This window comes from Camellia sinensis, chromosome 1 (genome assembly GCF_055761805.1).
Source record: "Camellia sinensis isolate YWXY chromosome 1, ASM5576180v1, whole genome shotgun sequence".
Lineage (NCBI taxonomy): Eukaryota > Viridiplantae > Streptophyta > Magnoliopsida > Ericales > Theaceae > Camellia > Camellia sinensis.
This window is the reverse complement of record NC_138961.1, coordinates 174,442,341-174,455,830: the sequence shown is the minus strand read 5'-3', so window position 1 is coordinate 174,455,830 and position 13,490 is coordinate 174,442,341. Positions and strand designations below refer to the sequence as shown.

General features: G+C 38.0%; 1 protein-coding gene across 1 annotated transcript; it reads right to left on the bottom strand.

Moving 5' to 3' along the window:
* Nucleotides 1–819: 819 nt before the first annotated feature.
* ACX2 (acyl-CoA oxidase 2) lies at nucleotides 820–8,675 on the bottom strand. Its single transcript, XM_028212432.2, has 7 exons — nucleotides 8,042–8,675; nucleotides 5,258–5,373; nucleotides 3,503–4,383; nucleotides 2,712–2,891; nucleotides 2,053–2,219; nucleotides 1,844–1,967; nucleotides 820–1,391 (listed from the first exon to the last, which is right to left on the bottom strand). The coding sequence occupies exons 1-7, from the start codon at nucleotides 8,533–8,535 to the stop codon at nucleotides 1,230–1,232; spliced, it is 2,124 nt and encodes a 707-aa protein (XP_028068233.2). The 5' UTR covers nucleotides 8,536–8,675; the 3' UTR covers nucleotides 820–1,229.
* Nucleotides 8,676–13,490: the final 4,815 nt, after the last annotated feature.

The window sequence follows — 13,490 nt, the reverse complement described above, 5'->3', positions numbered from 1 at the left end:
CCATAAACAGCCTGTTTTTACATGTTATTCTTTAACATAATCTCATATTAACCCAAGTATTTTAAATTTTATAATCTAGTATCTAATTTATTTACAGCTTTAATTATTCATACAACATACATATACTGAACGAAGGTTCAATATACAGTTTAGGCTCCAAAGATTCAAAACGGTTGATGAATTTAATGTTCCATTCCATTGTTGGGTACAAAATGAATTCAAGATCCACAAAGTAACCACGTTGTTGGGGAGCTGCAGGGGAGATGGGGAAGGAAGAAGGCAGCGGCAGTGATGTTAGAGAGGTGGGAGAGGAGAGGGAATGGTAGGGGAGGTTGGGGAGTTGCAGAGAAGGATGGAAGCAGTGGCAGGGAGATCAACTCAGAACAATTATCTGACAACTGATGCACTCTGCAAAAGAGCGGTGGACTGAGTTGTACTTTAACTAATGAGTTGCAGTTCTTCAAACTGATATTAGTGACTATTATTATTATTATTATTAGAGTGCTGTTCTGAAGAAACCAAAGATGGAAAAATGGACAGGAAGGTGGATAAATGGTGGGGGAAGGTGGCTTCCGGGGGCCGGTAGGGACGGTGGGAGGAGTAGGTGGTTTAAGAGTGAGGATTAGAGTTTGGGTATTAGGGTTTGAAAGTAGAAGGTGAAGAAAATGATAAAGATGTCTTTCCCCATTAATATTTGACCTCCATTAAAGAAATTTTTCTTCATTTTACTTCCCCTCCCCGTCTTTACTGAAAAAGTGATAGTATAACTTTAATTCGAAACCACATTAGAATACATCGATATTTCTAAAAGACAGGATATAAAGTACTACTACGAGGGACTAAAATTTGCCCCATATTCTTTATAACCATGCATAACCAACCAATCCAATTTATACAGGGCAGCAAGATAATCAAACAGGTAATCAATGATTATTAGGGTCCTTTCTTTTGTGGGTATCAAATCTGTTGGGATATAAAAAAAGGCAGATTTTCAACAACTACCTGTCAAGTGCTTCAAATTTCACAACAATATTCTTCCAGGCCCAATTTTACCACTTGGTTTAAAGAGCAGTAGCACGCCATTTCCGGAAGAATTTCTGACCCCCTTGCCTACGATGATACAGAAAGAATTGAAGAACAAAACTAAGAATAACATCCTTTAATTTTGCCATTACCACTCCTCGTCCCTCTTTGCTGTTGTTTCAACTAATCTGAAGTTGCTATAGGACTCAGAATCCAACAATCTGCGTGTATTGTGAGTAAACTTCTGCAGTTGACTGCTTGCCAATTGGGGCACGCGTAACATGATCTGGAAGATCAAATGCATCTACGAGCTCCCTTGCAATGTTCCTTACTTGGAAACAGAGGTACTCTGTCAATTTGTGAATTGCCTGCAAAATGGAAAGCGCATCATGCGTTCTCACCCTTTGACTCAAAAACAAATCCAGCTATATCAGCAGGACATAATCCAAACAAATTTTGATTCGGTTCTCCTACTTACACACAAATTATCATAGAACCAAGCACAACCTTCTCAAATGGGTGTAAGATCTGCAAAAAGATAGAACTCATCTCATATGAGAGGGTTGTGTTTGGTTTTGTGATCCGTTACTGTGTTTTTAGACTTTTGTCATTTTGTTTCTTGTGCATAATTTCACATTTATCCTTCAACTCTCAGGCATTACTCTGAAAGCTCTCGGATGAGAGATAAACTAGCACCCCAAGTTGAGGTCGGAGCATTAGTTCATAGGCAACAGGAGTTATGCCTTTGCCCTTGTTTGGCCATAAGCTGAAGCAATCTAATCAACATAGTTCTTGAGTTTGAATCTATATGCTTCAATACCTTAGCTTTGTTGGGGGCCACATAATCCACATTGCGGTAAGTTCCTATGTCATTCCAGATTCGGTCCAAGGCATAAAGATCGCAAACGAGTTTTAGAGCAGCTCGAGAAGTTGGATCAGGGCAGCTGGAGCAAAAAGAAGGCATACTTGGACTCAAAACTCATTGAAGAGAAAAACGAAGATTTTTCTGATGCTGAAATTAGGAATTACCTCTGTACAGCTTCAATGAATTTTGCGAGGATGACAGATTCAATGTGGGACTCTGCAAGTGTCAGAAGATGATTTAAACATCTATTCCAAGCACCAAAGCCCCCAAGATTCTTAGAGTGCTTTCTAAGTCTCACGGCAACACTTTGAAGCAATCGAGATGTACGATACTGCACCATGAAAGGTCATATAAGCCAAAAGTACAGTCTGAAAGGTATGCTAAGAAGCATGGACACATGACACACCAACAAGCCGACATGGAAAATTTTAAAAAATGTAGGACACGATAGGTGGGGAACACATGCAAATATATAATTTTATATATTTATTATGTGTCATATATAAGAATAAATAATTATTATATGTCGTATATTCTGAATATTTAAGTCAAAGTTAATAATTTTTAAAGGCTAAAGCAATAGAATAGGTATAAATTTACAATTTTTTATTTTTTATTTATCATTGGATTCTACGTTATTTTATTCAAACTTGTATCGTGTTTCATGTGTATCTAAGTGTTAGGAAGTGTCCGACAAGTGAAGTGTCGTATCGTGTCAGTATCGGTGTCGGACACAACACGTTACCTTCTTAGAAGTGTCCATACTTGTTAGAGGTATGCCATGATTATGCTGTGAAAATCACAGAACCAAAATGATACTCACCCTGAAGGCATCCAACTGGAAGTTTGGATCTCGCAAATGATCTTCACCTTCCCAACGAGCTGTTACTGGATTTGGTTGGGACAGATAAGAGTTCATGGACTCTCTCAAATAGTTCCATGTAACAGCAAGTGTCCCACCTTCAAACTTCTCTTTGTATTGCTTCAAAAGGTCTGCTGCTACCTGCATCACAAGAGAATTTTCCAAATCTAGCTTTCATATGAAATGCAAACGGCAACTTCATAGAAATGGACTAAAAATCGGAACTTTTATTGTAAATCTAATTAATAAGTTGCAAACAAACTTTTTCCACTAGTTAAAAACCCACATGGCAGACAATTATAGTCAAGTAACTCAACTCAACCCAACTCATATTCACATACGCATACCCATCTATAGCACCACAAATTCAATTACTCCTGAGCTTTGTTTCAATGAGAAGACTCGGTTTCTATATTTGAAAAAAGGGTAAATTACACTTTAGTCCCTATTGTTTCCAATTGAACAATTTGAACCCTACACTTTAAGTCTAGCTTCAATTTGGTCCTTCTGTTTAAGTTGAACGTTAAAATTAACAATTTTGAGACACTTATCAATCTCCTGAAAAAATTAACAGAAATTTTGACGCAAGGACCAAATTGAAACTAGACTTAAAATGTGTAGGGACTAAATTGTTCAAATTGAAACAATAAGGACCAAAGTGAAATTTGGGTCAAACTATCAGGGTAAAAAGTGCAATTTACCCTTGAAAAAATTATAAGAACAAGATATCATGGATAAGATTGATTTGCAACCTGTTGTAGAAGCACAGTGTTATCCCCTTCAAATGTCTGAAATATGTCATGATCATTCCTCAAACTACCAAACCGATTGACAGCAGCATAGCCATGGCCTCCGCAGGATTCTCTGCAGATGCTCAATGACTTTGCCGTATAAGAAGTCACATAAGCCTTGAGACCTGCAGAGAGTGCATGGACATCTGCCACCACTTGTTCATCATGAGACTTCTTCATCTCAGAATATTTCTCCAACAAATGCAATGTGGCAAAATGGAAAGCATAAGTTGAGGCCAGCATAGGCATGAGTTTATGCTGGTGAGACTGATAATCAAGAATGCTGATTTCGGGCTGCCTGGGAGGACCAAATTGTTGTCGGAGTAACGAATATCGGACAGCGATCGTGATGGAAATCTTGAGGACACCATTCGAAGAGTATGCAAGGCCAACCCTTCCCCCTACAAGCTCCCCTAGCAAGGCAGCAAAGCGTTTATTAATGGTCGAAAGGCTGCTTGTGTATTTCCCTTCCCTTGAGACATCTCCAAATCGATTAAGGAGATTGTCTCGGGGAATTCTTACTGAACGAAATCTCAATGCTCCATTATCTACTCCGTTCAGACCAACCTTGTGACCACAATCATGTATTTCGACCCCTGGAAGTGTTTGGTGGGTCTTCAAATCCCTAATTGGAACAATGAAGGCATGAACACCCATATCAGAAACTCCTTTTGTATCATTAGTTGTCAACATCAGCTTGGCAAACACGGTAGCAAACTTTCCATGAACTGCAGCATTGCCAATCCACCATTTGATTGCCCCATCATTGGATGTGTTAATTATGAATTCATCTGTAAGTGGATCAAATGTAGCAATGGTTTGGAGGCCTTGGACATTTGATCCTTTTAATCACAAGCAATTGAGAAAGATTAGCCTAGATGCAAGTGACAGGTGGTTGTGAAGTTTATAAGTACTTATTTAAAGCCATAACAAACTTTTGGTTGACATGGTGTACTCTGCCACTTATTATTTGTCATTGATAAAAAGTGGGACCAGACTTTGATGCGGCCGAACACTGGGCATCTCAGCTGAGCATACAGTATTTCTTGGGTTCCACATTTACCTCATAATAAATCATGAGTGTGAAAGGGGAGAACCATTCTACTTTGGAAAATGCCAAAAGAAAGGAAAGAATAAGTATGAATTGACTAACTGAAACAAAATTTGAAAGAGAGAATAAAAGAAAAATGTGATAACAAATTATTGATAATTATCATCAGACTCTTGCCACTTGTTGATATGAAAAATGTAATTCCACAGATAAGAAAATCATGTACCATAATTTTTTATTCTGGGTCTTCAACATCTTACATATGCTATGAATTCTGAGGCTAAATTAAACTCTCATATTTTCCAACTGCATGTGTCAGAATAGCTTCTCCTAGATTGTATAATGCATACAATCCTCGACAGCATAATTCACATTTCTCATGCATATAAAGTGTACAGCCGAAGTATACATGAATTCAGTAAAAACAACACATTTATATTTATTCTTTGTGGTTTGTGTTTGTGAATGAAAAGATCCAGGTGAAATACATCAACTCTGCCTCAGCACTCGAGAAGCATTTAAAGACAGTAGGAATGATGAAGTGTTCAAAGTAACAGATGAAATATCTTAACAACTGAGCAAGCAGTATACCCAAGCAGAAAGAATAAATATTTTGTTTGGAGGTGGAGATCTGGAATGGGGAGGGAGAGAGAGAGAGAGCATACCGTGATGGAGTTCCGTCATAGCAAAACAACCCAGATAATCCAAATTGTCAATGCCTTCAAAGTACTTATCCTTATGCTTTTTAGTTCCCAAGTTGAGTACAGAAGCTCCCCAAAGACTGAAAGAATAGATAAATAAATAAATTAAGTTATTGAGGATGCAGTCCTTAAAGGTGTCAAAATTCAAATCTGCCCTGACAGGCACACAGTTATTATATTCATGGAACAGAATGCAACAAGGGCCAACCGACCGACACTCCAGCTTGTAAGGACGAATATGCCTAGACTAGGCAACAAGAGAAGAAACAACTATTCCTAAAATAATTTATGTAATTGGATTACAACTATTACCATCATCAAGCCAAGGCACTACATACGGATTATAGATTATCTGATTAATCATAGAGGCCTCAAACCAATCGGTGACAAGAATGTCTTCATCTTTAGTTGAACATAGTTACAAACACAACATCTTTCTTTGAGATTATGGCTGATTTTGGTCAACTAGGTAACTTTTTAAAACAAAATCAAGTATTTAAGTTGCATATGAAGCTTAGGACCTAACAAACTATGTGGCATACCCAAAAGAGACCGGAAGAATAATTCATTGGGTAATAACATAGGCTGCAGTTTTCAAATCTCATCGTTTAGTATACAGAGAACATATTAGCACATGCCTCACATTTTATCACAACATATTGGAATACCAAATCGAAAGTTCAAAATCAGAATTCGAAATCAATCACAATTTTCGGTTTAGCACACTAGAGGACTAACAGACCCCTGACTGAATCCAGTTTTCTAAATAATCCGTAGCAGCCATTTCCTATAATCAAAAAATGACAGAGTCTGACTACTGCATTCATCACTGACTTACACCTCATTTGTTCTACAAACGTGAACAAATGATAGTGCTAGGGGAACATCTGAAAAGTTGCAAAGGAGACTTACAATTGAGGGAAACAACCATGTATAGAAGTGCAGGATACATCACAGAGGTGTACAAATGAATTTGGACTTTGAGATAATACCGACTTAAGGGGTATTTTTACAAGCATCAAGAAAAGAAAAATCCATTGGTAGAAAAAACCATAGGTAGAAAAATTCAAAAGCATTTAGAAATGATTATTGATCCAAATATGGGATCAACAACTTAGAAAAAGCATGGATCAAACTTCAGGAACTAATTTAATGGCTCTTAGGATTAATCCAAAAAAAAAATACTACTAAATGACCCAACAATTCAAATTGACAAAGTATCATCTCTCCCTGTAAGTAATTAGTAGATGAAAAATATGAAATCGCTATACAAACGTTGGACCAAGCAAACAATGTTTACTTCTTTAAGAAGGTGAGTGGCTAAGTGTAATTAGTGTGTGATTATAGCATTGACAGGCATAAGAGTGTCTACTAAGCGTTGGACTCTACTACGATTAATAAAATAAAAATGTGCCAGCAATTTTAAAAACAGCAATTTGAATTGAATTAAACCAGTATGGTAACGAAAAGCCACTGAAGCAGATTATTAGTTTGAATTCACTATTTCAAAATCAGTGTATAATATGACTACTAAAGATACAATTTTTTTAAATCAAATAAGCATAATTGTAATTGCACATCACAATCCACAACCAAAAGGCCAAATATGTATTCCCGAGGTATCCAAATGAGCAAATTGCCTGAACAATAACTTCAATAAACACACAACCCAATTTCCATTCGACTCAAAATCCAATACAGTAATAATATAATATAATCCCCAAAAGATGAAATCAGAGAGTCCTAAACCCAATACCACATAGAAGTACAAAACACAAAATTCAAATATGATACCCCCTCTAATTTGGGAGCTCTAAAAGAGGATTAATGATGTGAGAAAAAAAAAAAAAAAAAAAAACCAAAGCCAAGACATCACATCACAGGAGACCTACACATCAATTAGAGCTATTAGAGCTCTTAGAGCTCTCAATCTTTTTTCTTACTATTAGGGTGTGTTTGTTTGGACGGACTGGATAAGGAGATTGTAATCCATCGGACTGTTAGTCCCGAGATACATTGTCTCAGGACTATTTGGTTAGATTGAATTTGTATCCTATGTTTGTTTAGTCATGGGATTAGATGTCTAGATTGAACTATTTTTAGTAAATCCAATGTTTGGTTAGACAGACTGAATAAGGATAAATATTTAAAAGACTATTTTACCCTTATAATCTATAATTTATAATTTAGCAACACTAAAAAAATTTAATATATAGTTTTAAATTAACAACACTAAAAAAATAATTTATAAATGTTTAAAAAACTATTTTACCCTTTTTTAATTGTTTAAAAAGTAATAGCATGGAGTGTAAAATGAACATTTCACAATCGGACTTTTTACATATCTCTCCTTATTTGGGATCCTATTCACCTCTTTGGGCTTCTATTGAATCGAGAAATAGGTTTGATTGTCCATCTTTTTGATATTGATATATAAGGCATCCTCCGGATAATTCAAATCCAAGCAATTGGATGTCCGACTCGGGCCTATATGACATGACCGATCAATAGCAATACTCCAACACCCCACCTTTGTCATATATTCCATACATCACACTAGATAGATATCATATTCATGGAATATGATTCACTTTCAAGATGCCTTGGTGGTGAAATGGTAGACACGCGAGACTCAAAATCTCGTGCTAAAGACACCTCATGGATAGTCCATGTTTGTGAGACTAATAGTCCAAAACAAAATCCCACCCTGTTATCCCTCAAAACAAACATACAGAGAAAAGAAAATACCTGTACTGAACCCCCATCTTGATACCGAACGACATGTCGACACTGCCAACAGCTTCAGCAATGGCGAAATACTTGGAAGGGTCATCAGCAACGTACCTAAAAGGCCTAATCCCAGCTTCTCTGACCAGACCCAGAAGCTGCCTCATACACAGCTCTCGATGATCGTCCTTGGAGATCTCAACCGGAGTCTGAAGATCGGGCCTAGAATTGAAGTACTCAAAAACCCTCTCTTGTATGTCCCTGTGCTTCCCTCTCATGTAGTCCGACAGCTGTTGGGTGCTCACGCTCAGCTTCGTCCTGCTCGCGCACGCTTGCAGCTCGAGGGCGTCGGCCACTTGACGGTCAGGATGAATCGGCGGTGGGTTTAGGTGCAAGGACAGCCGTTGGATTCGCCGGGAAATGGGTTGATCATCATCTTCAGCCGTCTGATTGGGATTGGGAGAATGAATTGTGGGGCTCCAAGAGATCATTTGCAGTGGATTACGAGACTCCATTCTTCGATCAGAGCGAGAGGTCTGTATGTATGTCTGTATGTATATATATATATATATACGTATTTGATGAGAGATAAAGTGGCGTGTGAATTGAATGAAGGAAGACGGGGGTTGTAGACGTAACGTTTGATGACGTGGGTTTTTACGCGTGGCGGATGTTGATTGGAAGGGTATGTATGGCAGTTAACATTTATTTTTTGGCGCGCCTTTCAACGTCGAGACCAACGATCGTTATCTAGAATTGGATTAGATCGGTGACTGTGACAATTTTGTTTTTTTCCCAATTAGTTCTTATAAAATAGCCGCTGACTCTTGTTTTATGTTTTTTCTTTTTATTTTTTTCAGATTTTTCTATTATAAAAAACACACCCACCTCTATTAAAATTTGAAAAAATTATAATTAAATATTCATTTTTAACATAATTACATTAATTTTTTAATTTACATAATGACAATTAAATTATTTTTTATCAATAACGCAAGAATAAAATATTGTTCAAATTGTGAAATTAATTAAATAGATTTATAAAGAAATCAAAATTATATACCAAGAACATATGCTGATAATTACAACTAAATTTTAACAGAAATACACAAACAATAAAATGATAAAGAAACTAAACCGAAGCCTGCACGGTAGCAATTTCCTTGAAACAGATTTCGCCGCCTCACGGATCGAGTGCTTGAGGAATCCCGGCGTCTGTCTCCCAGGATACGACGGTAAAAAACCAGCTACGGCAGAAGCACTCTCTGGCTAGCTTAGTGAACAAAAACAGTGGCAGCACTCTCTCACAGTAGGAACTTTCTGGCAAACTAACTAAAGAATGGAAGAAACAATTTCTGTGTTGTTGACTTGACAGGAGAGTCTCAATTTATATATGTATAGGAGAGAGAGGAGAAACCTCCAGCCTTTATGGCTAGTCACTAATGCACCATTAATCTTTGTAATAAAGGCAGGAGTTACAAATCACATTAATGCACTATTAAACTCTGCAATAAAGGCAAAAGTTACAAATCCCGTTAACTCTTTCATGAAACTAACTTCATGAGGCAATTTCTCATTCAATTTTCAATGGTTTTGGCTATACTATTTATGCTGTAAAGATCTCATTGCAAAGTATCTAGACCCACTTGGACCCAACACAATAGACGGTTAGGACCCACTTTAATATTTAATTAAAGTCACCAAAAAATCATTTTTTCCAACAATCCCTCACATGAATAAAAATTGACCGAAAGACTCAACAAACGGACATCGTTCAACAATAATGACTCGAAGAGAGAGTGCAACGAACTAACCCCGACATCAGAGAAGGTAGCTTTTGGCTTTGAACCTCTCCCAGTGAAAACCTATCGAGTTTACTGGCTGATCAGTGAATAAGACATCTTGAACTGCTCTGCCGTTTATGTAAACTGAGACAATTGATCTCACAGGGGAATTACTCCTACCACCATTCTGTTCTCACTGGTGTGCCCTGTGTGGCCCTGAGCACTAGCCTGGTTCAGTGAGTGGTTTCAAAAAATCTTGGCCTGCCCAATTCTTCTAGAAGCGGCCCTACTTCAAACTCACATAGGTGACTCTACTTAAGTATCCTGCTATACTCAGCTCAACAGCTTAACATACTAGAGTCATTAAAAGCTCAGCTTAACCTCTACACTTGCAGGTATCACTGATAGAAGGAATGGCTGGAGGTTTAACCTCCTCAGTGACATACCACAGTTACACGCAATTAGGTTGTTCCGTTGAACCTAGATCTTGGGATCTCCAGTCAACTAGGTTGGATTTCCATTCCAGTAACTTCCAAAGGCCTGAACCGCATTCCTTTTGACGACGTTTCGACTAACACTCGATTTAACTCTTTGGTTAGCGGATCCGTAATGTTGTCCTTGGACTTTACATAGTCTATAGAGACAACTCCATTCGAGAGTAGTTGTCGTATGGAATTATGTCTATGACGGATATGTCTTGACTTTCCATTATACATATTACTCTGTGCCCTAACAATTGCAGATTGACTATCACAATGAATACAAATAGCTGGCACAGGTTTAGACCAACGTGAAATATCTTTCAATGAAATGGCGAAGCCATTCAGCTTCTTCCGTTGCTTTATTCAAAGCAATAAACTCTGATTCCATCGTTGATCTAGATATACACGTTTGCTTGGAAGATTTCCAAGGCACGGCTGCCTCACCAAGAGTGAACACATATCCACTAATGGACTTTGAATCCTTTATATCTGATATCCAATATGCGTCACTATAGCTTTCAAGCACCGCTGGATATCGAGTATAATGCAGCCCATAATCCCGAGTGTAGCGTAAATACCTTAACACCCGCACAATGCCCTTCCAATGAGAAGTATCGGGATTACTTGTGTATCTACTAAGCCTGCTAACTGAGTAAGCTATATCTGGCCTACTACAACTCATCAGATACATTAAACTTTCAATTACCCGAGAATATTCTAACTGAGAGACACTTTCTTTATTATTCTTGGTAAAATGTAGACTTAAGTCTACAGGTGTCGATGACACACTCGTATCTGATCCACTAAACTTCTCAAGTATCTTATCGACATAATGAGACTGAGATAGTACAATTCCGCTAGAGATTCTGGGAATCTTAATTTCCAAAATAACATCTGCAATGCCCATATCCTTCATGTCAAACTTAAAGTTTAACAATTTCTTGGTAGTTTTGATCATTTCATCGTTACTACCTATAATGAGCATATCATCAACATATAGACACAAAATAACATAACCTTTGTCAGTGTCTTTGACATAAATACACTTGTTACATTCGTTGATTCTAAACCCATTTGACAACATTACGTTGTCAAACTTCTCATGCCATTATTTAGGCGCTTGCTTCAAACCATACAAAGATTTGACAAGTTTACAGACTTTTTTGCTTTTTCCTGGAGCTGAAAACCCTTCAGGTTGCTCCATGTAGATTTGACAATTTGATCATCACCTTGATCATTAACATGATCATCATCACTAGCAAGCTCATCAAATTGCTCCAAAGACCTTGGAACCCCTTCATGGGTTTGGCAAGGAAAAATGTCTTCAAAGAAACATGCATTCCTTGACTCCATGATGGTATTCTTTTGTATGTCAGGAATTTCAGACTTATGTACAAGAAACCGATATGCACTACTATTATGTGCATAACTAATGAATACAATCCACGAATTTCGGGCATATCCTAACCCGTTTGGGTGTAGGAATTGCCACTTTTGCAAGACACCCTCACATTCGTAAGAATTTATACGAAGGCTTAACACCTTTTCATAACTCATATGGCGTCTTGTCCACCTTCTTCTGGGGTACTTTATTCAGAATGTAATTTGCAGAGAGAATTGCTTCCCCCCACATGTTCTGCGGCAATCTAGAACTTATCAACATTGCATTCATCATTTCCTTTAGCGTCCTATTCTTCCGCTCAGCAACCCCATTTGATTGAGGAGAATAAGGCGCCGTGGTTTGGTGGATAATCCCAGATTGAGCACAAATCTCAATAAACGGTGATTCATACTCACCACCACGATCACTTCTTAAAGCCTTAATCTTGCGGCCTAATCGATTCTCAACTTCATTCTTATAAAAAATAAACTTGTCAATAGCCTCATCTTTGCGTTTGAGCAAATAGACATAACAATACTTAGTGCAATCATCAACCAAAGTGATGAAGTATTTATTGCCACCACGTGATTGTATAAACTTTAAGTCACACACATCACTATGCACTAAGTCCAATGGCTCTGAACTTCTTTCAATAGAATGAAACGAAGATCTTGTCAACTTCGCTTCAACACAAGTCTCACACTTGTGTTTTGGATTAATCTTAAAAGATGGTATGTGATCTAACTTGATTAATCTACGTAAAGATTCAAAGTTCACATGTCCTAGTCTACCATGCCACAAATTGGAAGACTCAAGCATGTAAGCAGAAGAAGATGCATCTTTATTCATCTTTGGGATAATAGTTATTACATTGAGTTTTAACATATCCCCCAACATATAACCCTTACCCACATACACTCCGCTCTTGGTCAAAACGACCTTGTCAGACTCAAAAACAATGTGAAAACCATGTTTGCTAAGAAGAGATCCTGAGACAAGATTCTTACGAATGTCCGGAACATACAGGACTTCGTTCAAGGCCAGCTCCTCTCCTGATGTCAACTTCAGGACCACATTTCTGTTCCCCTCAACAATGGAGGTAGTAGAGTTTCCTATAAACAACTTCTCACCATTTGTAACCGGCTCGAAAGTTGTAAATAGCTTCTTCTCGGAGCAGATGTGGCGTGTAGCCCCAGTATCAATCCACCATTCTCTTGGGTTTGAACCCACCAGATTCACCTCAGAGACAACGGCAGAAAAGTGCATATCATCCTCCTCATGGGAGTGCTCTTGTAAATCTGTCATATAAGCACGAGGTTTAGTCTTGTATGGCTTCTTCTGCTTACGGCAGTCACTAGCCCGATGCCCCTCGCTACCACAGTTATAACACTTCCCAAAGAACCGATAACTTGGTTCCGGTGGCTTGTAAGCCGGCTTCTTTGCAACACCACCTCTAGGCTCTAACTTAGAGCCGTTGTTCACAGGGGGCTTCTTTCTTATCTCAGAAGATTTGCCATGCTTAATGACATTGCCTTTTACTGAGGAGGTACTCCATCCTTTCTTTCTATTATCCTCCTCAATTCGGAGTAGGACAACCAGCTCTTCAACTGACATTTCCTTGCGCTTGTGCTTCAAGTAGTTCTTGAAATCCTTCCAACCATTGGGAAGTTTCTCAATGATCACAGCAACTTGGAATGACTCGTTCAAAGGCATCCCCTCAGCATGAATTTCATGCAAGATCACTTGAAACTCCTAGACTTGGCTCATCACAGTTTTTGAACCTATCATTTTAAAATCAAGGAACCGGCCAACCACAAATTTCT